The sequence below is a fragment of the Serinus canaria genome, chromosome 9 (assembly GCF_022539315.1).
Source record: "Serinus canaria isolate serCan28SL12 chromosome 9, serCan2020, whole genome shotgun sequence".
Taxonomy (NCBI): Eukaryota; Metazoa; Chordata; class Aves; order Passeriformes; family Fringillidae; genus Serinus; species Serinus canaria.
Genome location: NC_066323.1, coordinates 8,602,091 through 8,627,734, shown reverse-complemented (window position 1 = coordinate 8,627,734; position 25,644 = coordinate 8,602,091). Strand labels below are relative to the sequence as shown.

At 44.4% G+C, this 25,644-nt stretch overlaps 1 protein-coding gene across 14 annotated transcripts in view; it reads right to left on the bottom strand.

The window, feature by feature from the left end:
- The window catches only part of ABCC5 (ATP binding cassette subfamily C member 5), a 67,429-nt gene that overhangs the window by 7,342 nt on the left and 34,443 nt on the right, over window positions 1-25,644 (bottom strand). For 12 of the 14 annotated variants that reach the window (XR_003944715.2, XM_030227055.2, XM_009089093.4 and 9 more), the window contains 12 exons: window positions 25,367-25,553; window positions 24,338-24,427; window positions 21,935-22,124; window positions 21,055-21,214; window positions 20,554-20,632; window positions 19,850-19,963; window positions 18,638-18,802; window positions 17,860-17,943; window positions 4,895-5,035; window positions 4,093-4,244; window positions 3,541-3,657; window positions 2,119-2,354 (listed from right to left, as the gene is read on the bottom strand). Coding sequence is in view for 13 of the 14 variants with exons in the window: in XM_030227055.2 (XP_030082915.2) it covers window positions 2,119-2,354; window positions 3,541-3,657; window positions 4,093-4,244; window positions 4,895-5,035; window positions 17,860-17,943; window positions 18,638-18,802; window positions 19,850-19,963; window positions 20,554-20,632; window positions 21,055-21,214; window positions 21,935-22,124; window positions 24,338-24,427; window positions 25,367-25,553 (1,715 nt within the window). In the remaining variant the exon portion in view is untranslated. Of the gene's footprint in view, window positions 1-2,118; window positions 2,355-3,540; window positions 3,658-4,092; window positions 4,245-4,894; window positions 5,036-11,445; window positions 12,343-15,291; window positions 15,722-17,859; window positions 17,944-18,637; window positions 18,803-19,849; window positions 19,964-20,553; window positions 20,633-21,054; window positions 21,215-21,934; window positions 22,125-24,337; window positions 24,428-25,366; window positions 25,554-25,644 lie in introns of those variants that run through there. The other 2 variants (XM_018912883.3, XM_050977875.1) reach the window with 2 other exon arrangements.

Here is a 25,644-nt window from a genome sequence, read left to right as displayed (position 1 = left end):
GCCTAACCCAATGTATTTGCTCACTCTGATCATGCATGAGGCTGCACTGGACACCAAAACAGCATGAAAACAATGCTGAAGTTTACATCCTTGACATCATCTCATCAGTTCTTGCAAGATAAGGAGAGTAGCACTGAAAAAAGTACTGTACAGGGAACTTTCAGGGAGCAATCAAATGCTACAAAACCATACTGTCACTCGTAGAATAGTAAACACAATTCCATACTCAGTGGCAAGGATATTACTAAGCAAATGTCACCTCTTGAGTAGTAAGAGAAAAGAATTGAATTTGGTAATTGTATTACAGATTCTGTGTATATTTTTTAAGCTTTAGCTATCATCCTACCTGGTTTTTGCCCTAAGTACTTCACCTTCCTCTCATTAGGACTTTTTACAGCTGTGACTGGGTAAGCTCCTCCTTCTCCCTAACTGCAATGTAGGCATTCCATGCTTTCAAACTAAACTAGCTGTATTACACTGCCAAGTCAAGAGATCTTTCCTAAGCCCTTGCAGACATTAGAAGCTGCAGAAAATGGATTTTCAGATTCAGAAGATACTTAACACCTGTAACTATTAAAATTTTAGCCTTCTTTGCTGAGTGTTTAACCTGAAGTTAGGGTTTGTCACATAGGTACAACCTCAGAGTCTCAGTGTAACACCTGAATCCTACATAGCCAAACGTGAATTGAAAACCAGGATGTATCTGGAAAACAGGAGAAGCTGAATGAGCAGAGAAAGAAGTGGACGTGCTTCCCAGGGGAAAGCAAGAACTAGGGTAACTAGTATTAAGGGCAATTACTTCAAGCTACAGAGAGGAGAATGAAGCAAGATCCAAGAGGAGTGGTAGTCAGTGGACTCAAATTTCCCTAAACAATACCATTGCAAAGACGCCTATTTACTATCAACAGAAGATACTCCAGAAATTATGTCAGAAATGGTAAGAGTGAGATCAAAGGTTTGTCTTGGAAACAAAACAGAATGGAGAAAGAACTTACTAAAGAATTGCACAGGGAAAGACATTTTTTAGTTTCCCAGCAAATGTTTCTTGAAACAACCAGTTCTAGAGAACAGACCAAAATCAGCAAGGATTTTGTTCTATGTTGGGTGGAACAGACTAAGATGATGAACAGGTTGATACCTGTTGACCTACCCACATTACTGCCATGCATAATGTGACTTAGGACACTACTACTCACTGAGAATTATTCAACATAAAACAGCTTTCAAAGATATATAATATGCATTGTAACATCTCCATAGATGCTCAGAGCACTTCTTTGCCTAAACTTGTCATCATGTCCAAAACCAATATACACGAATAAAAACAAATGCTTTCTTCTAAACATTTTTGCTGTCAAGATTTCTAGGAACTTTTCTAAGATTGTTTACATTGGATGAGAAAACACATGGAACTGGCTTTTAAGAACATAACAGGACAAACTAGAAAAGCATACATTCCCATTATTCACTTCAATAACAAGCCAATTAAACTTAAAAGAAAGAGAAATAATTTACTACTTACATATTCTAAAGACAGCACCATAAAACTGACCTGTGAAATTCACTGACACAAGCAAAGGCAGGGTTTACAAGCCTGCAGGAAGCCTCCAGCACACAAACAGCTACATAAATCTGCACTTTTTTTTTTAACGCTACTGTCATCATTCTTTTTAACAGTAGGTAGCTACTAACTGATCAGAATTAAAAGGACACTTGTTCAGAGGACAGCTATTTCACAATGTAACTTTTATAAGATTCTTACATTTTTCTCTGAAGCATCCTCTGCTGACCTTGCTCTGACATATCAGCACCTGCCTGGTACCCAACAGTAGTTCCAAGTCCCCACAGCATTGTGCTAACACACCTCACCCAAAGCCCCTGATACCATATCTGGTACTGAGCCCACTAAAGCCAAGACAATGTCAAACTCTAAGTATGCAAGATGTTCAACACAAAGTTTGGGGCTGTGTGTGGGTGTGTGTTCCAGAAATAAAACAAAACCTGACTGAAAACCAGCTCCCTACAGACTTCTGAGCTTCCAAGGCAAATACTCCAAGCACGCAGCTCTGAGTTGAAGAAGGTAAGAAGGAGCACAAGGAGAAGTTTCTGCAGCTGTACCGTAGGTCTCGGTGGTGATCCGGCGCTGCGCGTAGGTGGCCAGGCCCTCACTCAGCCACATCTCCTCCCACGTGGCATTGGTGACCGCGTTCCCAAACCAGCTGTGGGCAACTTCATGAATGACGTCAATGATCAAAAACTCATCGCTCTCCAGAATGGAAGAGATGATGAAGGTCAGGCATGGGTTTTCCATGGCAACAATAGGGAAGGAAGGAGGAAGAAAAACAATGTCATATCTAAAATTAGGGAGAGAAGAAAGAAGAAAGGAGATGAATAAATTTCAGCTAGAAGACAACCAGTAACATTTTCTGTTTTCAGAAGACACAGTAACATTTTTCTTTCTTTAGGGAAGGCTCTTGTGAGACCTTCTTTGGACTTCAGAAACAAACTTTCTATACCTTTCTTAGTGGTGCCTAATTCTGATCAGAGGATCACAATTTATTTTGTTGGCCAAGGACCTGCTTATGTTTGGATGTAAAGACCTGAAAGTTTTTTGATGTCATCAAAAGAAGTATTGTGCTCCTTTCACACACACAAACTCATCACAAGCTGTATATCTGGGAGCCACAAAAACACTATAAACAGCAGTGTAACACAGTGTTGAGTCCCCTGAGGCTCCTGGGAAAGAGAGGCTAGGAAGCTGTCAATGAAGGAATTGATTTCCTACACATGCATTGTCAGCAAAATAACTTTAATCATCTGCTTCGGAACACAACAGTCATATTTGTTTCGTTTTCTAAATTTCTTTACCAGTGATCAGCACTGGCACACTGGGCCATGTTCTCAGATTATTTCAAGCAATACTTGTTAAACCAACAAGGTGATCTTCCTGCTTACATTCAGCAAAGAATTATAGGAAACATTTGTAAACATTTTCTCCCATCCCAAGAGGCAAGTATTCTCTCAAAACCATTCTTTTTTAATACATAGTCAAGCTATTCAAGAGCTATTAATATTGGTTTGGGGGACTTGGACTCTCAATGAGTCTGTACTGAGATTTTCAGTATTCTCAGGCATGCCACAATAAATGCAGAAATAAATGAGATAAATAAAACAACCTAAATGAGATAAATAAAACAACCAAACATTTTAAATGGTGTCTAGCCCAGTGCTGGACTTCCATCACAAAACACTGTAGTACGAAAACCCTCATTCCTCAGGAAAGATCTGCTGTTTAGAACAGTTCAAACTGGAGGTTCCTAAACAGTGGATCTTTCCACTGCAAACCAGCTAAAACACCTCCATGCCTCCATGGTCCTGCCTCCCACTTGTGGAGACAAAACTCCAGAGTCTGTTTTCAACTACTACAATGCTGCCAGTTGAAATGCTAGCTTGCCCTGCTACAGGGAGAAAGCATGATCATTTCTCAAGCTGTTTTATTTTGTTCCCATTGCACATTCTCGGAAGACTGATAAAACTCACCTTCCCCATATATAGGGGCCATACAGACTCTCTGCAGCAGTCAACCAGCGTTCAACAATGCCAGAAAGCTTGCTGATGGCTGTTGGCAGCAGGCAAGGCTCTGCCCACACTCTGCTCCTGTCAGGAAACAGAAAACATCAGGTGATACTTCAGCAAACTGAATTATCTCTTAGAAAAAAAAAATAGCCTGACTGCTTACCACACTTCCATGTACGGTAATAGAGCAAGGAGACCTCCCATCAGACCTGGCCATCCTAGACTAATGCTCCATGGAGCATGGCAAGATGTAACCCAAAATCCCTTCAACAAGGCAATGAGAAAGCAGCTGTAATGACTTCAGGGAACAGTGGACAACATTTATGAAAGAAATATATCTTTGCCAGTGCAGTGCCATGAATTTCTTTATACCCACCTACACATCAGACTCTCTCTGTGCTCAGAATTCATGAACCCAACTGTTCCCTTATCAATGACTCAACATCCTTGCTACTTTACAGTATGAAGCACTGTACAGAGACATAAAACGCAGAATGAATTCACTGCAAATCTTACCTTGGACCTATGTCTGCATGTATGAGGTCTCCAGCCACCAGGGCCACTAGGTAAGCAGGAACTGGATATTCCATGTAAAATTGATATACACCTTCCTCTTCTAGGTAGGAACTTTGGGTGGCACTCATCAACACCTGTATGCCTGCTGGAGCCTGGAAGACCATCATCATACACATCAACTCACCAAATAATCACAGCTGAATTACTGAACCACAGATCTCTGGTTCATTTTCATCTATGCCTGATGATGTACATTAAAAAGAATCATTTACATAACACAAAATGAAATATTTCTGTGAGGTTTTATACTACAATCTGCCCAATACATGAAAACATATCAACCAAAGATATTACTCCTCCTATATGCCAGCTGCCCCAAAAGCATCCACATATTAAATTATTTCATCTATACAAAATGCAACATTATTTGATGCTGATTTCAAAAGACTTCAGGTTTTTTCTTTCAAAAATTGGTACAATCATCACCATCAATAACCACTATTGGAAGGGGCCAGCCAAATTCTCACTCATATTTTTATTTCACAATTACTTTTTCAGCACTGAGTATTGGAAGGCAAGACCCAAGCACGGTAGGCAACAGTTACCTTTGTGGCACTACCCTGATTCTGGCCCAAGAACCAGAATTAGACCTAAAAAAATCAGTATTCTTTATAACACTGAATCACAATATTTTTAGCAGATGTAAACTGCTAAAAATACACGATGTAACTATACTTTCACAAGTTATACAGAGCTCAACAGCAACTAAGAGCTCTGTGAACCATCCACAGGCATCCCTTACCTTGACAGTAGCTGAGTAGGTGCATTTCACTGCAGGGGTGTCAAAGCAGGGGAAGAAGGAACGGTTACACACTGAGTGTCCCTGTGTGAAGACAAAGGGCTTGGCATTGCCATATGTCAGCTCTGGATCCAGCCACCAGATCTGTTGAAACACGACAGGAAAAAGAGATGAGGGAAACAGACAATGTGACAAGGATGAACTGCCAAAAACAAAATGTGAAATCAAGAGGATTGTGGGGGAGAAGCACCACCTCAGCTGTTTAGCTCCCCAGATGAACACCTGGCACAGTGCACATTTCCATCTCTAAAAATACATATTTCTACTCCAGTTTATTTGCCGGGAATGCTCAGAAAAATTTCTTACTGTCTGAACACTGAGTGGTGACACGTAACATAGTGACTTTCAGCCACTCACTATTTCTGTTATATCAATTTGCTTGGTTAATAACAAGTCCCTTACAAACATCCACACAACCTTCTTCTCAAAGGAAGTACTCTGGCTACCTCCACATTTATAACTCCATATGAGCAGGAATAGAAGGGGTCAGGTAACATAAGCTTAAAAGAAAAAAAAAAATCACAACCCAAAACAAATCCAAACCCACAAACCAAAACTCCCTGAAGCTGAACAGTGTACACAGTATTATCTGTGACCCTGACACTGCCCTCCTGGCTGAAGCATCAAACATTTTGACACTATGCAAAAAAGTCGGTATATGTAAGAAACATCTGGTCAAGGACACTGGAGGCCCCTTTTTACAGAATAGAAAAGGAGATTCTGGGTGGTCACAAAAGAAAAGCCAACAAAACACACCACCGAGCACGTCAATTTTCAGTACCAAACTGCAAATAAATCACAAGTCAGACCCTCCGCAAATAATTAGAACAGATTAAGAATAATAAGAAAAAGTCCGATTATTTGCCTTTTGGTCTTTCTGTTCCAAATGTTTGTGCTTTCACGTGCTCCCTGCCTCCAACTTTGAAATGTAGGAGCAATTTAAAATAAGGATTTCCTTGTAATCCTAGAACTCTGGAGCTGAACTCCGATGGAAAATATCAAATATTGTGAAATTTGCAATAAAATTTGAACCACTGGAAGTCTTGGAAACAGTCAAGCACAAGGAATTAAACTTCTGAGTCTGCTGAATTCTTAGATCAAAGCAACCAATAAATCTGAGATCAGGGAACAGCAGTTAGTGAAAATACTAGTTCAGTTTAGTTTCCTCAAGGGAAAGTAATGAAACACAGAAGAGAAGCCTGGGTCCTACGTCTGCTCACGTTTTAACAACATATTACAACTCTGTCTCCTAGTTAACTTTTCTAAGTTAAATTTTCTCTGTTTCCTTCTGTCCTATAAGGTTACTTTTTGATATCCTCTTCACTTGCCTTTAGACCTTTTTCCTCAGATGTCAGTGTGCTCCTCTCCCAAATCATCCACTGCAGCAGCACCCGCGGGAATCAGTGAAAGGTGAGGACAGGAAACAGAGTCAGCAGCTTTCAGTTATTCCCATGGAGTCTCACACTTCTGCTGGCAAATGTTTGGGGTTTTTTAGGAGGGAGGCATTACAAAATTAAAAACCTTTATTTAAAAGTAAAATTAATCTCTTGAAATTTGTTTTAAGATTACCCTCTTCTATTTCAAGCCTGTAGGGCTAGAAACAAGCCTAAAGCAGGACTTCTGAGGAGCCCTGTCTGTTCACATCCATGTGCTGCATTTCAGCGTAGCACTGCCCACAAGCCTGGGTCACAGCCCAGGGGCACCTACATAGCTGCAGATTTCCTCTACATTTCTCATGGATACCTGCTTTTCACAGCAATGAATATAATTTCTGCAATGCCACGTTATGGAACTAGAGACAGCTGTTCCAGAAGGCATTTGGGGACACATGTCTCATTACACACCAATAACTAGGAACTTCCACCCAGAACACACATTTACAAAAAGATGAAAGTGCTGTATTTAATACAGGGTAGTGGTTTTCGAATGATACAGGGAAGAGGCTCAGAAATCAAATTTCAATTTCTGCCCCAATGCCTTTTAAAAACACCCATCTGATCAGTGGCTTTCTGCTTGTATCACAAAGTCTGACTTCCAGTCTTATCGCTGGCCCTGCTGAAGAGACTCATCTTCAAAACATTGTTTCCTTTGCTTTTTGAGAGACAGAAGAGGCTAACAACGAAAACAGAGAGATAAGGCACCACCATACCCAAGTTGCAACACTTGAGTAGGAAAGAAAAAGGGCTGAAAGACAATGTCTTTACAGCAGAGAGACAAGGGGAAGTTCTCCCTGAGCAGTGCAGGAGGAAAACATAAGCAGGAAGGGAAGGGGAACCAAGAGTTGATTCTTGTTTACAAGAAACTCCATAAATTAAGGACAACTTCTTTTCAACCAGTCCTGCTTTATTTGACATTTGGTTGAAGTTAAGTGAAACACCAGCCCCACAAGCCAAGAGGGAAAACATTTGCAGAGGATGAAGTATTTTTTCCCCTGTTTTCTAATGTCTGTAGCTACATGGCAAGCCTCTGTCACTTTCCAGACACACTTGGAACAATGATGAAAGTTATCCTGAAACAATATAAATAGATCTGAAATATAAATAGACGAGGCTATGCTGCTGGACAGAGGCAGGGCTATGGGCTGGGGAAAATGAGTATAAGCAGCATCCCAGAAAGGAGTGCAAGGCACAGGGTGCTGCTGGGGCAGGTGGTGGAGCATAGGGACAGAGAAGTATTTGGGGCTGTATCATCTACTACACATGCAAATCTCTCCTGCACTTCCCCTTGGGAAATACACATGACATCATCATCATGCTCTTCATTTTTATCTAGTTTTTCATGTATACAGGAAAGCTGTTTCACACATTAAAGCTGTTCTGTGGTGCATTTCAATTAAAAAGACCTGCTGCATGATTCCTCTGCTGAACAAAGGCTTTTGGCAGCTCAGGCTTTCCCCTGCCCACATACTGCAAAGAAGTCCACACTTTATAAGACACCTGCCAAGAGTATAATTTTTTATTGACTTAGATCATAATCTTTTGCCCAAATCTGGCAAATGACAAAGGCAATTATCTAAGCCTCTTTTAATTTTAAACCTCTCCATGTTTCTACATGCATTATTGATGAAGGTGGCAGGAAGAGCAGCAAAGCCACAGCTTCTGTTCTAGGCAAACAAGCTGCTCTATCTGATGACAAAGTAAACAAAACACCTGAGATGCAGAGCATGTGACAGAAGCAAGGCACACCTGGGCAGCAAGTCATTCTATGGAAACTGAGGAATCACGACAAATCCAAGGAATTACAGGGAAGTTTCAAGGACTACAAAGAGAGCTGTGCTTTCTGCTAAATCCTGAAGATGAGCAAATGTTTTCATTTTTTGTACCACAACCCAGAGAAGGATTTGCATTTAAGGAAAGAAAATAGCACTGTTGTTAGGATGTGCACTGCCAAATCAGAGAAATGACACGGTGGGCAAGAGATAAGTGCAGATTTTTCTCTCTAGGGAAGGAAAAAAGAAAATATCACACAAGAGTATTACCACAAAGTAAGCGATGAGGGAGAAGAAGGAGAGGAAGAACAGGACTATTGTCCCTGATATATTTGACCGCTGTGGTCCCTGATATATCTGATCACTGTGTGCCTTCAGCCCACACCAGGAGAGCTACACAATGATTGTGACAGTCTTGCCTCTGATGGAAACTGGTGATGTACTGAGCATATGGTTTCCTAACAGCACAGGGAGCTGGAATGCTCTCTGAAAGGCAGATTTAATCTCTCAGCTGTCTCTCAATGTCCATCAAACAACCAAAGATCTTGGCTTCTTCCTCCACACAAGAAATAATGGGACAGTCAAATAACACGTCCAGATGGCTCAAAGCAAGTCTATCAAGACAACAGGTTTCCAATTTTAAACACTACTATCTCTGCTGCTGATCTTACTGCCAACACGTTCACACTGCACTGTAACATGTATTTACGGCTTTATGGGTCCCAAAAGTATGATAAAGGTCCCACAGAAAATAAACCCTGACCTAAAGAGAATACATTACTAGAATGGCCAAAGAAAATAGAACTTTTATAAGAGAGAGAGTTCTGACATTGTAAATCTGTGCCTCACTGACAGAGGAAAGGGACTGCCAGGATATTTACATGACATGAGTATAAACCATTTGACCCTTATAAGCATACGGGTTACTCATCCCTGTTAAAGTGTGAGGCTGGGCCAAAAAACAGCAATGACAGAGAGCACACTACAATAGCACCAAATCGCTTTGGATCCAAACAAAATAGCTCAGCATGCTGAACATGAAGGGCTACAACAGGTGCTACTCGAGGACAAATATTTTGCCAGCCAAAACCTACAATAGAGAGTGAACAAACATGGTAGGATTTATGTCAGTGAGCATGCCTGCTCCTGCTTTCCAGTATCACTTGGGAAGGGCAGTGCATGTCCCCAATGCTGTGACCATCAATAATCTTGACATGAGCCCTTGCAGCTTCATTTCAGCTGAAGAAGGACACGCTGTTAAAGGTACAATAAAGACTTCAAAGAACAGTGTAAAGAATAGGTAGTTCACCTCTGATCCATGGGGAGCAAGACAACAATAGAGGGAATGGAAGAAATGTCCTCCAGCATCCACACAGGACTGCGTGTGGGGCCAAGGAGACAACATATAAATACAAGGTGAGACTAAATGAACATCACGTCAATCAGTGTCCCTGAACCTTCCAGTGGTTTTCATATTCCCAAAGCAAAATCAGTATTCCAGTCATACTGAGATCTCTTATAGACTCAGCAGGACAGGCTGCCCCTTTGGCAACAGGGCTGGCAAAATTGAGGGGAAAGCACAGGCTGGCCTAAAATAAAACAATTTGTTCAAGAGGAGGAAAGCATGTTATCATGTACTTTGGGAGGTGTGGCTCAGCCAGACTGAGAACGATTACAGAACACAAAGCAATGCCAAATTAGCTTTAAAGCCTTCTCACCATAAACAAAGCAGAGACTGGACAAAAGAAACAGGTTTCTTCACAAACCGGGAAAAAAATAATGAACGGAATCTTCTGAACACACTGTGAGCTACATGGCAGAGTATTGTACAAGGAAATACTAAAGCCAGGAATTCCAGAGGTGAAAAGGAACAATATCTAAGTGGATTTGGACTTTAAAAGTGACAGAATCTTCCTTAATTTTTGCACTTTTAGGGAAAGATTAGAACATTAAAAAGTCACCATATGACCACAGGAAACTTCTATCAGTAAAAGTCTTCATGTGGAACTCACTATTCTGAGTGAGCCAATGTATTAAGACTACCCAGATCATTCCAAGGATGAACTTACTTTTGTGATCTTCCATGTAGTATTAAAAATAGACAGAGAAACACCCAGAAAACACATTCTAATCAGCAAGACTTTCCTATCAAGAGGAAAGGCCTACTATTTACTTCCTGTGGGTTGTGTTGCAAGAAGCTTTTATTATTCAATTCCTGTTCTTATTAAATACATTGTAAAAGTCAAATAGATCCACGCATTTACTGGTTTTGACCAGCGCAACAGGAACACCAAATCTGAGTACTGAGAGACAATTCCTCTATGTTGCATCTAGGCAACATAGCTGCAACAAAGTTGCAAGACTTATAAAAATCCATCTCTTTTGTAAATAGATTCATGAACCAGATGATGAAAATCACCTCAGTTTAATTTCCAACCTGAACAGATTGTACAGCAGTAAGCAGAGCTGATGTTCCAGTGAGAACTTCATATTTTCACTGTCATAACTTCTTAAAAACACAAGATCTCATAAGCAGCATCTAAAAGGCTGGGAATAAAGTGCTTCTAAATACCAGGGGTTTAAAGGAAACAACAGAATTTACAAAGCATTTCACTGCTGAAGAAAGCTAATCCACAAACATGGAAGCACCTCCATGGCTACATCTAAAGAGGTGTTTTGGGCCATTTCTCATTCCTTTTTTCAGCAAATAACTTGTAGGAACCTGTGGAGTCACCCCTGTTCTTCTCAAAGCTCCTGACCATGGCTCATTGGAACACCAGCCTCGCTGTGCAAGGCCTGATTTTGTAAGCAGTTGGCAAAACCCCCAGGGAAAATCCTACATTGTGCATGACATAATTTATCCTGAAGGACTGAGTAGAGGCAGGAGTTTGCAAATTTTCACTCTCCCCGCCAGCAACTGCAATGTCCTTAACCAAAACTTTCAAATTACTAGAGTGAGGGGGAATGAATAGCCTTGGGGTCCACGCGATGAAGGAAGACAGGAGGGAGAGAGTCTGGGTCGGTGCGAGCACCGCGGGGCTGGCAGTGCCGAGAGCCCCTGCGGGCAGAGAACAGATGCTGCTGCCAGGCCACGGGGCCAGGGACAGGACAGGAGAGGCTGGCAGTGAGACTCCTTCCGCCGCCTTTGCTGAGGAGCCGGGGCGCTGCCCCGACGGTCACTTAAAACAGGAGCAAAGATGTGCGACAGGCGCGGGCGGAACGGGAGGGCTCTGCCAGCCGCCCCGGGACCAGTTTCCTACGTTAACAACCCCCGCCCGGTACTCACGGCGGGGCCGTCGGCCGTGGTGTAGCGGACGATGATCTGGAAGGGCTGGTGCGGCTGGAGGGCGGCGGGCAGGGAGACAGTGAGAGACGAGCCGTAGTCGGTGAAGGGGTCCACCCTGAAGCCGAGCGGGCAGGCGGAGCAGGGCGGCTGGGCGAAGAGGGGCAGCGGCGGCGGCGGCTCGGCGGCGGCGGGCGGGGGACCGGCGGGCGGGTCCCCCGGGGGGGCGGCGGGGGGCAGCGGTCCGGCGGCGATGCAGGGAGCCGAGAGAAAGGTGGCGGTGGCGGGCGGGCTGGCCGCGCAGGGCGGCGCGCAGGGCGGCGGCGGCGGCGGACAGGGCGGCGGGGGCGGCGGGGCCGGAGCGGCGGCAGCCTCGGCGGGCGAGAAGGCGAAGGCGCAGGGCGCTTCCCCGGCCGCGGCACGGCGAAAAGCGGCCGAGAGGACGCGCAGCGCCGGGTGCACGTCCAGCACCAGGGCGCGGGGCTGCGGGCGCAGCGCGCAGAGCTCCAGCACCAGGCAGCCCGCCAGCGCTCGCGCCTCGGGCCGCAGCTCCAGCCCCAGGTGCAGGTGCCTCAGGCTGAAGAGCTGCGAGCTAGACGCCGACGCCACGTCCGGCGGCGGCTCGGGAGGCGGCGGCGGGGCCGGCGGCGCCTCCGGCCCGGCCGCGGAGCCCTTGCGGCAGCAGCACAGGCCGGGCGGCCGCGGAGCCGGAGCCGCCATGGAGCGGCGGCGGAGGAGGAGGAGGAAGAGGAGGAGGAGGCGGCGGCGGAGGCGGCGGCTGCTATGTGAAATCCATGGGCGGGCAGGGAGGAGGGAGGCCCCGGCGGCCGGAGCGGCCGGGGCGGGGAGGGGGAGGCGGAAAGGACCGGCCGAGGGAGCGCAGGGCCCGGGCCCGGACAGCAGCGGCGGGCGCGGCCGCCGGAGGGCGCCGCGGGGGCGCCGAGGGGCGCTCGAGGGCGGCCCCGCCCCGCCCGCTGCGCGCGCACCCGGTCCGCCCCGCGGCGCCTTAACCCGGCCCGGGCACGGCTGGACGCCGGGGCGGGCACCGGGACAGTTCACGTACACGGGCGCTGCTCCCGAGAGAGCAGCGGTCACTCGTTCATTCCCTCATTCGCCGTGGGTATCCGCGCGTGCCGCCCACCCTGCGCGCCAGCGGCTCCGTCCAGCCATGCCCCTTTCACAGGGCAGCTTTAAACGGCCCACGCAGAGCTTCCCTCCTCTCCCATAGCCCAGCCCCGGGGCCTGGCTCGGACACTACTGCTCTGGGCACGGCCATTGGCCACCACAGCCCGCTCGGATCACTCTTATACCCTCACAGCCAGCTCTGTCCGCCTGACTGCCTCACTTTCACCGTCCCCAGCTCCACCATAAACACCCCCAAAGCCTCCACCCCACGGCTCCCAACAGGGCTGATTCTTTACACCCTCATTCCACCGGTCACTAGTTTGGCTTCCTCACTCTTGCTGGTCACACCCGCACACCGAGCTCACAGCTAACCCTAAATAGCCTCTCTTCTCCCTGCATCCCCCCACACCCGTTTTTTTAATCCCTTCTCTCCCAGCTGCACTGCCCGTAGTTTCCTGCCTCCAACTGCAAACTGGCCCCAGAGCCTAGCTCAGACATCATGTACTTTATCTTCCCCAGAACTCGAGGTAATCAATCACACACCCTCTACTGCTGCCTTCCTAAATGGGAAAGGGCAGAAATCACAAAGTTATCAGCTTTGTACAAGCACTTGTTTCTCTCCGTGGCAACAGCAGGAGTCAGCAAGCTGGAAGGAAGGAGGTGTGTGCAAGTAACTGTGATTTGCACTCCCACCAGCCCAAGAGAAGTGCAGTCTCTGCTCCATGTATTGACACTTCTGTAAGTTATTTTCACTCTAATTTTCACTGTTATGCTTTGCCTACCTCACTGCCTGATGAGGCTTCAAGGCACATATTTTGGACAAGACAGGAACATTTCTCACATGGTTGTGGGTTTAATGAATCCACAGTGGTAGATTCTGAAAGCCTCCCAAGCCTTACACTAACAAGTGCAGTATCTGCACCAAATTCCAGCTCAGTTTCCACTGTATCATCACACCAGAGGCACAAATTGTGGTCTCAGCACATTGTAGTTGCAGTTACTGGCTCAGCCAAGGGTTAAACAAATCACAATAACACCCTCCACCGACCTGAAGCTAAAGAAAACCTTTGTGTAATCACATATTTATAGTAAAGCATATGCTACAGTTGCAGTAAAAAATAACAAGATAGCACTCAGGCTCTTTGGTTGCTGCCTACAGCACCCTGCATTTTCTCAGTGTTCTTTCTAAGCACCTTCAAAAAGATATTTTGCCTTTACAATCCCCTTGTAACTAAGAAAAACATTTTTTCCTGCCATTTTTGCTGTCCACATCCTCCTTTAATAAATCAAATGTCCTGCTTTTATCCTTCTGACACCTTTTCACACTCATACCAGTTGCCTTTTGAAAAAAATTGGCTCCCTCCAGTTTTGTTTTGAGTGATGCACTAAGCCTGTTTGACATGGCTTTCATCTACAGGTGGTGGGCAAAGCACAGCCCCAGCAGCCTCAGGATCTGACCCTGCACAACCTTCACCACAGATAAGGGTGAAATGTCCTCAAGTGTTCAAGCCAGGACAACTTTAGGGCCTGATTACACCAATCTAACTGCACTTTACTTCAGAGTTCTTTCAGAAGAATCCTACCTGTGCTTTGGTTGAAGTCCCAAGCAAGTACAGTGTGTCCACTCATCAGACAGATGAGTAATCAGCTGCACTGACAGTGTTTGGACAGAATAAGCAAAACTGATGTAATGAAAATTCCAGAGAACAATACAGTAACCAGTTATCCCAGGCAAATCTCTCTCCTTTTGCACACCTGCTGGTCTTGGGCCACAGCCTTGGCTGTAAGCTGTGCTGGTTTGGGCTGGGCTAGAGTAAATTTTCTTCACAGAAAATTTAGCTGGTATCAGGCTGTGGTTGGGGTTGGTGCTGAAAAGAGTGTTGAAAATTCAGGGATATTGTATAGCTGTTTCTGAAAAGGGCTTGCAAAGAGCCAAGGACGTTTCTGTTCCCCCTCTGACCAGCAAGGAAGCTGAGGATGCTCAAGGAGATGGGAGTGGACACAGCAGGGACAGCTGACCCAACTGACCACAGATATTCCAGATCATATGGCATTAAAAAAGCTGGAGAGAAAGGAGGGGAAATGCAAAATTATGGTGCTTGTTTTCCCAAGTCACCATTACACACAATGGAGCCCTGCTTTCATGGAGATAGTTGCTCATGGGAAGTGGGGAATTAATACCTTGTTTTGCTTTGCTTTTGTACCTTCTGCTTTCTCTATCAAACTGTCTTGATCTCAACTCTCAAGTTTTCTCGCTTTCATCCTTTCAATTCTCTCCCACATCCCACAGGAATGTGTGGGGCTTAGTTGCCAGCTGATATTAAACCAGAACAGAAGCATCTGCTATCTCCATGCTATTTTGGGTAGGATCTCTTTAAAGAAAGCCTCTGTCCCAATCCCCATGTCTTATTCTATTCCTCATAGGATGAAGTCTTCTCTGGATATCATACTATAAATTCTAAAGCAGAATGCAAACTCCTCAACATTCCAATCATCAACCTCTTGCAGAATTCTCCAACAATACAGATATTTCAGTCAGATTTGTAAATATTAATCTTTCTTCCTTCCACTTCAGTGACAGGGGCCTTGGCCAGGCCTCAGCTTGCTCCTGTGGTTCAAGATGAAAGTTCAAAAATTACAGCTCCCCCTGTGAGCAGCAACACTTGAGTACACCTGTGAGACAAGTCCAAATGAAGCGCAGAAGTGATCACAACAGAAAGAACATTTCCTTCTGTCAGTCTCTGTCTTTAATTCCAAAGTAACAGTGCTGCAGCCAAGGTTTAACAAAATGGTTGAGCTAATCCCTGCTATTCACAAGTGACTGTTCACCTGCTCCATCACAGACCCTTGTCTGACACCTTGCTGAGCTGTTTCAGCTGGCCAAAGCTGCAGCAAAGATTCAGCTCTTTAGGAGAGTGTAACTGGGAAGCAGCAGGTTGGGGCAGTGAACACTGAGCAGTTCCCTCTCACACCTATGCTGCTGTTACAGCCAGCACCTACTGAAAAGAGCAGCCTCACTTCACCTCCCTTCCTGTGGGTGGTGCCTTCCTGTCTCCTCCTTTGTACAGCATTCCTGCTTTCAGCAACTTAGCTTTCTGAACGGGACCACACAAGAGCCACTGCTGGCATCGGGAAGGGAAGAGGAAGTCCCAGCCTGGAAGAAGAAGGAGGATAAGATCAGGATGGCTCCCCTTTTGCCTAGACTGCCATTAGCTCAGCCTTAGCTGCAAAGTGAAGCCACACACTGACCCCAGCAGCACACATAACCATTAGCCCATTTCCTTCAAGGGAAATATTGAAGTCCATGGGGTAAACTCCAGGCTTGTGAGCAGGGCAAGGTCTGTGCTAGTTAATTCTTGCTTTGGACAAGAGTTAAGAACAACCACAACAATGCTTTTTTGTGCTACTTCAAGCTACAGTGCAAGCTCTGTTAATGCCACAATTTGCCTGTGGTACTGGTAGGTAGAAATGCTTCTTTCTGTGACTTTGCAAGTCATGTCACTCTATAAACAGTAGTGCTTTCAGGTAAAGAAAATGGAAAATCTGAGCCTAAGGTCTTCCACCTGACCTCAGCCCTTCTACTTGGTTTGAATACTTGCACTATAAATTATTACTCCTACTCCTTGTACTACTCAACATACATGTATTGCAAGCTACCCCCATGCTGGAGGGCACAAAAATCACTCACTACACTTTTAAAGAAACACTGTTACTCTAAAGGAAGAAAGATCAGACCGTGATGCATGACAAAAGGGAAAAAAACCCCAAAGCCTGCAAACATGCTCCCCAAGGCTCAAAAAGGTGCAAAGTTCTTTATGTGCCCAAAACAAACCACTTAAGCCAATAAAACTTACAAAACCCAAAATAGTTTTATTTACTTTTCAGATTTCTGCCTCAATGAGACATTTTGCAAACATGCTAAGGCTACAAAATGTCCAAGTTGACAAAGACATGCAACGCTGACCATTCAATAAGTCACGGCTATCACAGGAACGACTGTGTCCCCTGGGCCACAGGTCCCAAAAAACAGGGATGGCGTACAGTGATCATGGCAACGCACTACGCAGGACCCAGTAACCTGAGGTAGGTCATTTACAGTAAGAAAACCATGTCCTACACCAGTGTTACATCCTGATCAACAGGAACCTCTCTAAGGTTCCAGAAGACGTGGGGTCGAGGACCGCTTCCTTAACAAGTGTGCAAGAAAGAATCAGGAAATATCCATGTTGATTAATCTTAGTTTAAGTGAGCAGAACAAAGAGTTAGTGTTACCCATGCCAGTGAAAGCCAACCTAAACCTCTGAGGAGTGTTAGCAGCTTCAAGATTAAGAGTCAGTCAGCTGAAGCAACTCTGAAAAGGCTTTCCTGCCAGCATACAGGGAACAATTTGAACCTTATGATTAATTTGTTACAGATCATTCCACAAACAGTAAGATTTTGGTTGTGTTAGATCAGCGAAGCAGGAAGAGCTTGGGCTTGCTTGCATTAAAATAAACTCTGCTGATACAGTAAGAAATACTGTGTCAGGACACTGAGAAAACACAAGGCCTTAATGTGATCCAGGTGTGGCTCTGCATTCAGATCACTAAAAACCCTGCTTTGGAAAAGCATCATGGGAAGCAGCAGCCACTGCCATGGTGAATGTTAGCAATGGCCCAACTAGCTCTGATAAATTACAATGCAATAGTTACACCACAGAGCTCTTCTCTGCTGCGCTAGACAAAGATGTGACAATAAAGGACACTATTGCAAAGCTTCACTTCCACTCAGACACGCAGAAAATCTGGCACTAGGAAAAGACGAACTGTAGAAGACAAAACATTGTCTGATACAGTCCGATAACAAAGCCAGATTTCTGGTACCATAAACTGTACAAAAATGATAGAAAAGAATATGCACTGTTATTAATACAGTGCTTATTTTAATATAAAATAAACAGCTTACATTTCCACTGTAAATATAGGCTATATACAGAATTATGTATAGATATAGCTACATGTATAAAGCTTCATTATAGGCCTCTGATACATTTATAACTATGGCTCCCTGAGCCATTTGTAGAGTGCATTTAATAACAAAAAATTAGTAGTATGGAATAAATACAATAATAAAAACATGAGTTCTTCTGACATGGTTTTAAAAACTCTCTGGCTTGACACATTGTGCTAAAAATTAAAAGATGAAAAGACAATAATCTGCGAGGAGGAGGAAGAGCTGGCCTGCCACAGGCAGGGAGTGTAGCTCTCCAAAATTAAAGTGACTTTGCCCTGAATTTCAGCCCTTGACAGCAACCTTGTTCTCCGCAGCAGCAAACATAGCATAGAAGCGCGAGTTCTCGTTGGCCAGAAGGGCAGTCGGGGTGTCGAATTCCACTACCTGAAACCAAACAAGGCAGGCAAAGTATGTCAGTAAAATTCAACAGAGAATTGACTTCCACCCCTTGGACTTGTGATGGGATGGTTAAAGAATAGAAAACACAGCATTCTTCTTTAGGTAAGACACCAGGCAGTGAAAGTACCTGCATTTAAGGATGGTGTAACCTGGAATGCTTCAAACTGGCTCAAAAACTGGAACCAGCCCAACCGGAAGCAACCTCTGGTAGCTCTGGCAGAGGCAGATGCTATGGGCTTCTGCATTCTCTACCTTTAAAAGCCTTGCCCAGTGTTCTTGCATTTCACTGTTTATGGCTCCCAAATGGAAGCCTGAAAAACAGGTAAAGTATCTGCCATAGATGTGCTTGATGGCACAGGGCTTTATGAAAGCAATGTAATGGGAAACTGCCACTGAGCCCCAGCAGAGATATTTATGTTATTACCCATCTCAGAATTGACCTAAAAAGGAAGCCTCAAAGAGATTTTTAAAGACAGACTTATTCTATAGTACTTTCATGGTGTGAAAAAAATTTTTGCCATGTTTGATATTGTCACAGGCAGCAATCGATTCTACTGGACTTTTATTACCAAGGATATGAATGAACAGAGGATTTTCTGCCCTGCAGTGCAGCTGTTCCCTCAGTTCAGTCTGCACACATGGCAGCAGCAGACCAGGGCAGAGACACCTCCCTGCTCACCTGTCCCTGCATTAGCACCATGATCCGATCACAGCCCAGGACCGTGTGCAGGCGATGAGCGATTGTTAACATAGTGCAGTCTGCAAATGCCTCTCTGATGGTCTCCTGGATCAGTAAGTCTGTCTCTGTGTCCATAGCAGCTGTTGCTTCATCCAGGATCAGTATCTGAAAGCAGCACAGAATCCTGGCTGTTACCCATGGTCACACCTTCCCTCTCTGAATATAAAAATACATTAAGAGTGGGCAGAATGGCCACAGCAAAGCATTGTCACAACTGGCAATCCTTACAGAGTTGTGGGCACAAACGCAGGTTTTACAAGTACCCTTTCAGCGTCCTCTATGTAATGGCCTTCAACAAAGCCTATGGATGACACATTTTATTGTCACATCCTAGAGCTAGGGCTTGGGTTATGACCCAGGCCTCAAGTCTCCACTACTTTCAATTTTATATTCCATAGATGAATCTCCAACAGAATTTTTACCAGTAAATTGATTTGTCACATCCCTGGTGGTAACATTCCTCCTGGAATGAGTCAATACTGACTAGGCTTAATAGCTTTCTTACACTGGGTAAAAAGTTTCTTCCCCGCAGGCAAACTGATTTGGACTGATTTCTTGTCAAAGCTGAACTGGACATGCTTTGTGCAGGTACTGCAGAGACAGCAGTAACTTCTGCTGAGTAGTCTGACTTTAAAAACAGTTGCAGAACTTTAAAATATTATGATATGTCACATTTCAGAGAAAAGGTTGTTAAAACCAGAATCCTGATCAATGTCAATCCAAAAGTCCTTTTTCACTGTAATTGTTTGTTTTTCATTCCTGCAAAATCTTTCACTTGGCTGGCATAACATGGTCCCAAACTCCACTTGGAGACCACATTTTAGTGGAGCACCATGTAGAAGAAAAACACTTGGCTCATATTCACAAAAAGGTGGAAGGGAAGAATCTGATGCTTCCCAGTAACAGGGCACTGAAGAAATGATTATCTGACACACTACTCTTAGCACTTACAAGCAATGCCTTTTCAATGGCAGGACATTGCAGGAGCTGGCTACAGATACCTTCCTGTTTGCTTTAACCTTACACCTCTCTGGGTTGCAATAATCATTGGTGTGATTCCTCTGACAGACAAAGATTCCAGCACAAAAAAAAAGTCTTGTTCCATCCTATAATTCTGGTGTCTCTAGCTATCTCTCTCCCTGCTGTGCTCACCTTGCAACGCCGCAGCAGAGCTCTAGCTATACACAGTAACTGTCTCTCTCCAACAGAAAAGTTCTCCCCATTTTCCATCACTTCTGAATCAAGTTTCATAGGCAGCTGTGCAACCTGTGTGGGAAAGAAGAGGCAAATCTCAGAGCACCGCACATAATCTTATACACACAAACAGATCTCCTGACAATCTTTGTCACCAGCAGAAGAGTGAACCTAGTCGCTGCAGGAATTCCTGCAGCCATACCTGCCACCTGGCTTACATGAAAAAGAACTGGAAATGTCATGGCAGCAAGATTTACTGCAGAGGGCCTTGCAAAGGGCAGGTTTTAAGTTCAGTATAAATTTGCACACGTGACATGTACAGTCACAAATGGAAATGTAGAATTCACACCTCAGGCACATACAGAAAAATATAATTTTAAATGTTTTAACACCTTAAGAATCCCTTGATGAAGCAGCACTCTGCTATTCTATATACTAAAAAAAACCCCACAGAATATGGCAAGTCCCTAAAAAACCAAAAGTAGCAGTCTGATAAAATCATGGGAAAAAAGAAAAAAAAAATTGGTCAAATAAAGCATAGAGAACAAGGGGGGGAAATGTAGAGAGAAAGCTTAGAAAGACCTCTAAAGTAACTACTAACAGATTACTTTGCTTTGGAAGTCAAATGCAAACATCCATCTCCCAGGGCACGTAATACTTACACACTCCTTCATGTGAGTCCTTTCCAAAGCAGCCCAGATTTGTTCCTCACTGTACTGATTGAAAGGATCCAAGTTTGATCTGGAAGGGGAAGCAGAAAACAAGGAGAATTTTAACTCAGCAATGAATGGCAAACCAACCGTGTGCTAATTTATCCAGACAGGTGATTCCCATTTGGCCTTCCACTAACAGTTTACTTGCCAGGGAAATCAGATGTTCCCAGCACACTGAGGTTAGAAGAGCCAAAAAACAAGAGTAGAGATGGAAGACAAATATACTAAAACTTCAACCACATATAAAGGGAAGCAAGACTTCTATACAGGATGATCACAGCCAGTGCTGCACTGGGCCAGCTAAAATCATTCATCTGTGGTTTTTTGTTTCAAAACTAGAATAGAAGCTAGGATGCCTGAGAGCTACCACCTCACCAGGCACTTACTGCATTTCAGGTATAAGCAGAAAGACTGCTCAGTCCCTTCTTGCCTTCTTATGGCCTCACTAACCTCACAGTGCCACTGAACAGCACAGGTTCCTGAGGGATTATGGAGAGTTTGCTCCGAAGATCTGCCAAGCCAATGTCATTTATTTTCACTCCGTCAATTTTAATGCAACCTCCAGACAGTTCAACGAGACGAAAGAGTGCCATTCCAAGGGAAGACTTCCCTAAAAATGAGACAGGAAAAACATGACTAGTGTTTCTACAGAATCATAATGGTTTTCAGATGAGAAAGCATTTTAAAAGCTGTCCACATCTAAGAAAAGTTTAAAAATATCAAAAAGTCCTGGCAAGCAATGCTCTGGTAAGTTCTGAGGTTCAGCATTTAAACTTCTGATCAATTGTGGGGGCAGCTCCTAATCTCTCCTCAATAAAGCCATGCCTGGAGTACTGCCCCAACCCCACTGCCAAAACCCTGCCATGAAAACCGAATACAGCAACATAAATTACTTACTTAGAAACTCATTTTGAGGTTGATTTAAGTCATCTCACAAACAGGGGTTTGGATTCTTCACATTACAGAGTTCTGAGATGGCTCAGAGCCAAACCTGCTTGCAGCATCAGTACAGAATCTTTCAAGAGTCAGACAAGCTGCAATGAGCACACTGTAGGCACCAATCTGTGCTGGTCAGTGGTTTGGGGAGCTAAATACAATCAACATACTGGCTCAAGCATAATAGGATATCCCTGTGCTTTAAATGGAAACTTGTTTTCACTATTGTTTACAGGGATCTTCCTTATGTACAGACATGAATAGAAACCTCCACTGACAGAGTGCTCAGCCCTTCCCGTACAACCAACTTGCTCCAACACAGGAGAACCAATATGACTGCCCCAATCCATTCTGTACAAGTAATAATTTAACTCTGCTTAGAGTTTTTCCTTACCTGAGCCTGTCCTCCCCACAATGCCAATCTTTTCCTTCGGTTTGATGGTAAAGGACACTTTTTTAAGTACTAGAGGGAGGTTCTCTCGGTACCGCATCTCTGCATTTTCAAAAACAACTTCACCTTCCTGTGGCCAGTCCAGAGGAGGAGCTTTGTTCTTAATTCGAGCAGGAGCTTCCAGGGAAAGTGTCTTTTAAGAAAAATACAGAAGTTCAGTTTCCAGTAAACAAAGCACCAAAGGAAAATTATCAGCTGCAGCTTTCAGCAGTTCTTCCCTGCAGACTCAGCCCAGATCATTTATGGCAGTTTCATGATGAGCTGTTTGCCTGGATGTGGGCCCAGTGGTCCAGAAGTTTGCTGTATTACACTGACCACACTGTTAATTCCCCTCCTGTTGCCTCAGTAATGACATCAGTCTTTCTATACAACAGTGGTTTTCATCAATGGAATTCAAAACGTATTTTAGGCCTATTATTCATCAGCACAATCCTCTTGAGTTTCATGGCACTCCAAAGACTGGATACAAAATCTGGTGCATTTCTATGCCTCATTTGCTATGCCATACCAGGGTCACCACTGTTGATTTTGACACAGAAGAGAATGTCCAAGTAACACATTAAATGCCACCCTCTTCCTTCTCCTCCTCATGTTCCCCTGTCCTACTGAATCACTGAGTCAGTCCCTTCCAGCCTGCTCACTTTAGCTATTTCACTCTGTCCCTTATGGAGAAGTTCACAGATTAAACAGAAAAGCAGAACCTCTGAAAGCCAAACACAAGGCTTTATAGCATGTTTACAGTGAAGTCAAGGTCACTTTCCCATACTTGGCACAAGCACCCTCAAAGAATGGCAGCAATCCTATCATGGGATTCACCTCATGTAACTGAACCAGACCATGACAACTTCTTTATAGTCTCTAGAAAGAGAGATCTCTACAAATGCTATAAAACAGCATTTCTGGAGTGTGATTTTTCTCATTCTAATATAAATACTTCGAACAGGTAATAAATTGCCCTCTAGAGACACCCATTTCCTACACTGACCATTGAGAAATCCCACAGGGATGGCAGCTGTGGACATCTGCAACATCTAGTTAGAGGCAGATTAATTGCACACCAGGGGTTTGAGAGAAAAACAGCCATCTGCTATGATAGTGCTCCCATTCTTTGAGCTTGGTGCTCAAAACAGCAACCTCAAGCCCCCACTGAAAAAAGCCAAGTCTGTGCCTTGGTAAGACTCAGGACCTGCATGGTGTTTCACTGGCCACCCACCCTTCATTTCAGCATCAAACTAGTTTTACAGTTCCATAAGTGGCTGTCTAGAGATCAAATTTTTTTTTAAATCCCAGATAGTGTTGCTTGATAGTGATATAGAATGTGACATAACTTTTAAAAAACCCCAAACAACAGCCTACAACTGTAGGTTTTGCCACTAAGGGCCTGACTGTGATAAAACCCATCTCAGCCCAGTAAGAGATACAATATTTGGCACAGCTGACAACTTGTGTGATCACCAAGTCTTCCATATGCAGAAATTTTCTACTTAGATGCCTGCAGAGGATTTATTTAACTGGGGGAGAGAGCAGGTCCAGGGCTTTTGTCTTCTGTTTTTTAACCTGTAGATTGAATCCAGACACTTGAAAAAAACCTACAAATATCAACTACTAAAAAACCCAGATTTACCAAATAAATAAATCTATCTCCCTCTGAGTCAGGAAACAAATGGAAAAGCCTTTCACCTCACACACCAGGCCCAGCAGGAGGCTTTCTCCTGGCTACGCTTTCCCCACTGACTTATGCCCAGTTCTGCACACACAAATCCCACTTACAAAGAAAGGGTTACAGATAATCAGAGCAGCTTGCTAAGCATTTAACCTGGCACATTTCTCATGTTTGCAGAAAGAGCATTCCCTTAACTTTTCAAGCATACAGAAATATGTTACATAAGACAGCTGTGGAAAAGTAGGCTTATTAAGTTGAAGTGGAATTACTTGTAGATAAAGTAGCAAAGAGTTATCTGTGTTTAAATGAAGGAATTCCATTAGGTGTGGAATGAAGGATGCCAGAACACCATCCTTTTGCTGTAAAATAATGTTTTGAATCCCTAAGTTACCCCTTTCACACACCCCACTCTTTACTGTGAGTCTCAGCAAACTTCCAAATAGCTTATGTAAACCCAGCAACGCCTCAAAGTTTAGTTACCTACCAGCTCTGAGGCCATTCAGCCCCCCAGTGCTGATACATGTGCTTCACAAAACAAACTCACTCTGCAGTGTTACAGCACAGGCTTTAGTGCCTTTCCAAGATCAGGAATGTACATTCTGTACTAGGGCAGCCTATGGCTGAGGCCAGCAACGTAACAAACAACACAAGATGTCACAACAGGCAATTGAATGCAGTTCTACCTTGATATAGTGGTCAATCCTCTCCACTGAGGTGAAACGAGCTTCTGTCTCTGAAGCCAGTCTGACTGTAAACTGGAATAACCCTGTTAACTGAAGAGATGAAAGAAAAGATTTTTAGAGCTGTGACTTGTTATTGAATTAAGAGATGAATGTGGCCAGCAGGATCAGGGCAGTGACTGCACTTGGGACTGGTGAGGTCGCACTTTGAACCCTGTGGTCAGTTTTGGACCTCTCACTACAACACAGAAGGGCTGGAGCATGTCCAGAGAAGGAGAGAAGGGCCACAGAGCTGGGGAAGGGTCTGGAGTCCTGTGAGGAGCAGCTGAGGGAGGTAGAGGGGCTCAGCCTGGAGAAGAGGAGGCTCAGAGGGATCTTATCACTCTCTACAACTCCCTGAAAGGAGGGTGTAGCCAGGTGGGGTTTGCTCTCTTCTCCCACTTAACAAGCAATAGGATAAGAGGAAACAACTTCAAGTCATGCCAAGTTTAGATTGGATGTTAGGAACATTTCTTCACAAAAATAGTTGCCAAGCACTGAGACTACCCAGGGGAGTGGTGGAGTCACCATCCCTGGAGGTATTTAAAAGTTGTGCAGATGTGGTACATGAGGACATGGCTTAGTGGTTGGTTTGGCATTGCTGAGGTAATAGTTGGACTCAATGACCTTGTTGCTGTTTTCCAACCTAAAGAATTCTATGATATTTGATATTCTTGACATCAGGCACCATATAAATAAAGTCTTCAAGACAATTTAATTAAATAGTTCATTTTAAAATCACCATAATTTATGAATCCCTTGAGAAACCAGCAGCTTAAAACTTTTCCCAAGAGCAACAGCTTAAAGTATGAGGCATCTAAGCTCTTTAATTTCCCCTCGGCACCACAAGGAGGCAGAAGAGGCCAAACAGCAGCTCCAACAGAGTGCACAGAGCCCTGCAGCTCCTCTGAGCCAGCGCTGGACACTGTTTGCTCATTAGCAATATCTACATTAAGAGAGAAATTCGGTATTACAGTATGTGGTCACACTCACCTGCACAGCATAGGAGATGGCCAGCCCAGCATAGGCAGGAGGGATCTGGCCATGCATCAGGACAATCATAAGGCCAGTGGTTGTGATCAGAGCAATGCTGATGATGTCCAGGCGCACGGCCAGCCAGCGCATGGCACAGCTGAACAGGTAAAACGGGGCCTGGTTGTCATCCAGCAGCTCCTGGTACCTGAAACAAACATGGCAAAGGTTAGTAGACTCCACAAGCCTGATGTTCTACAAATATCAGACCTACTTAAACTCCTGTTCTAGTATCAGGA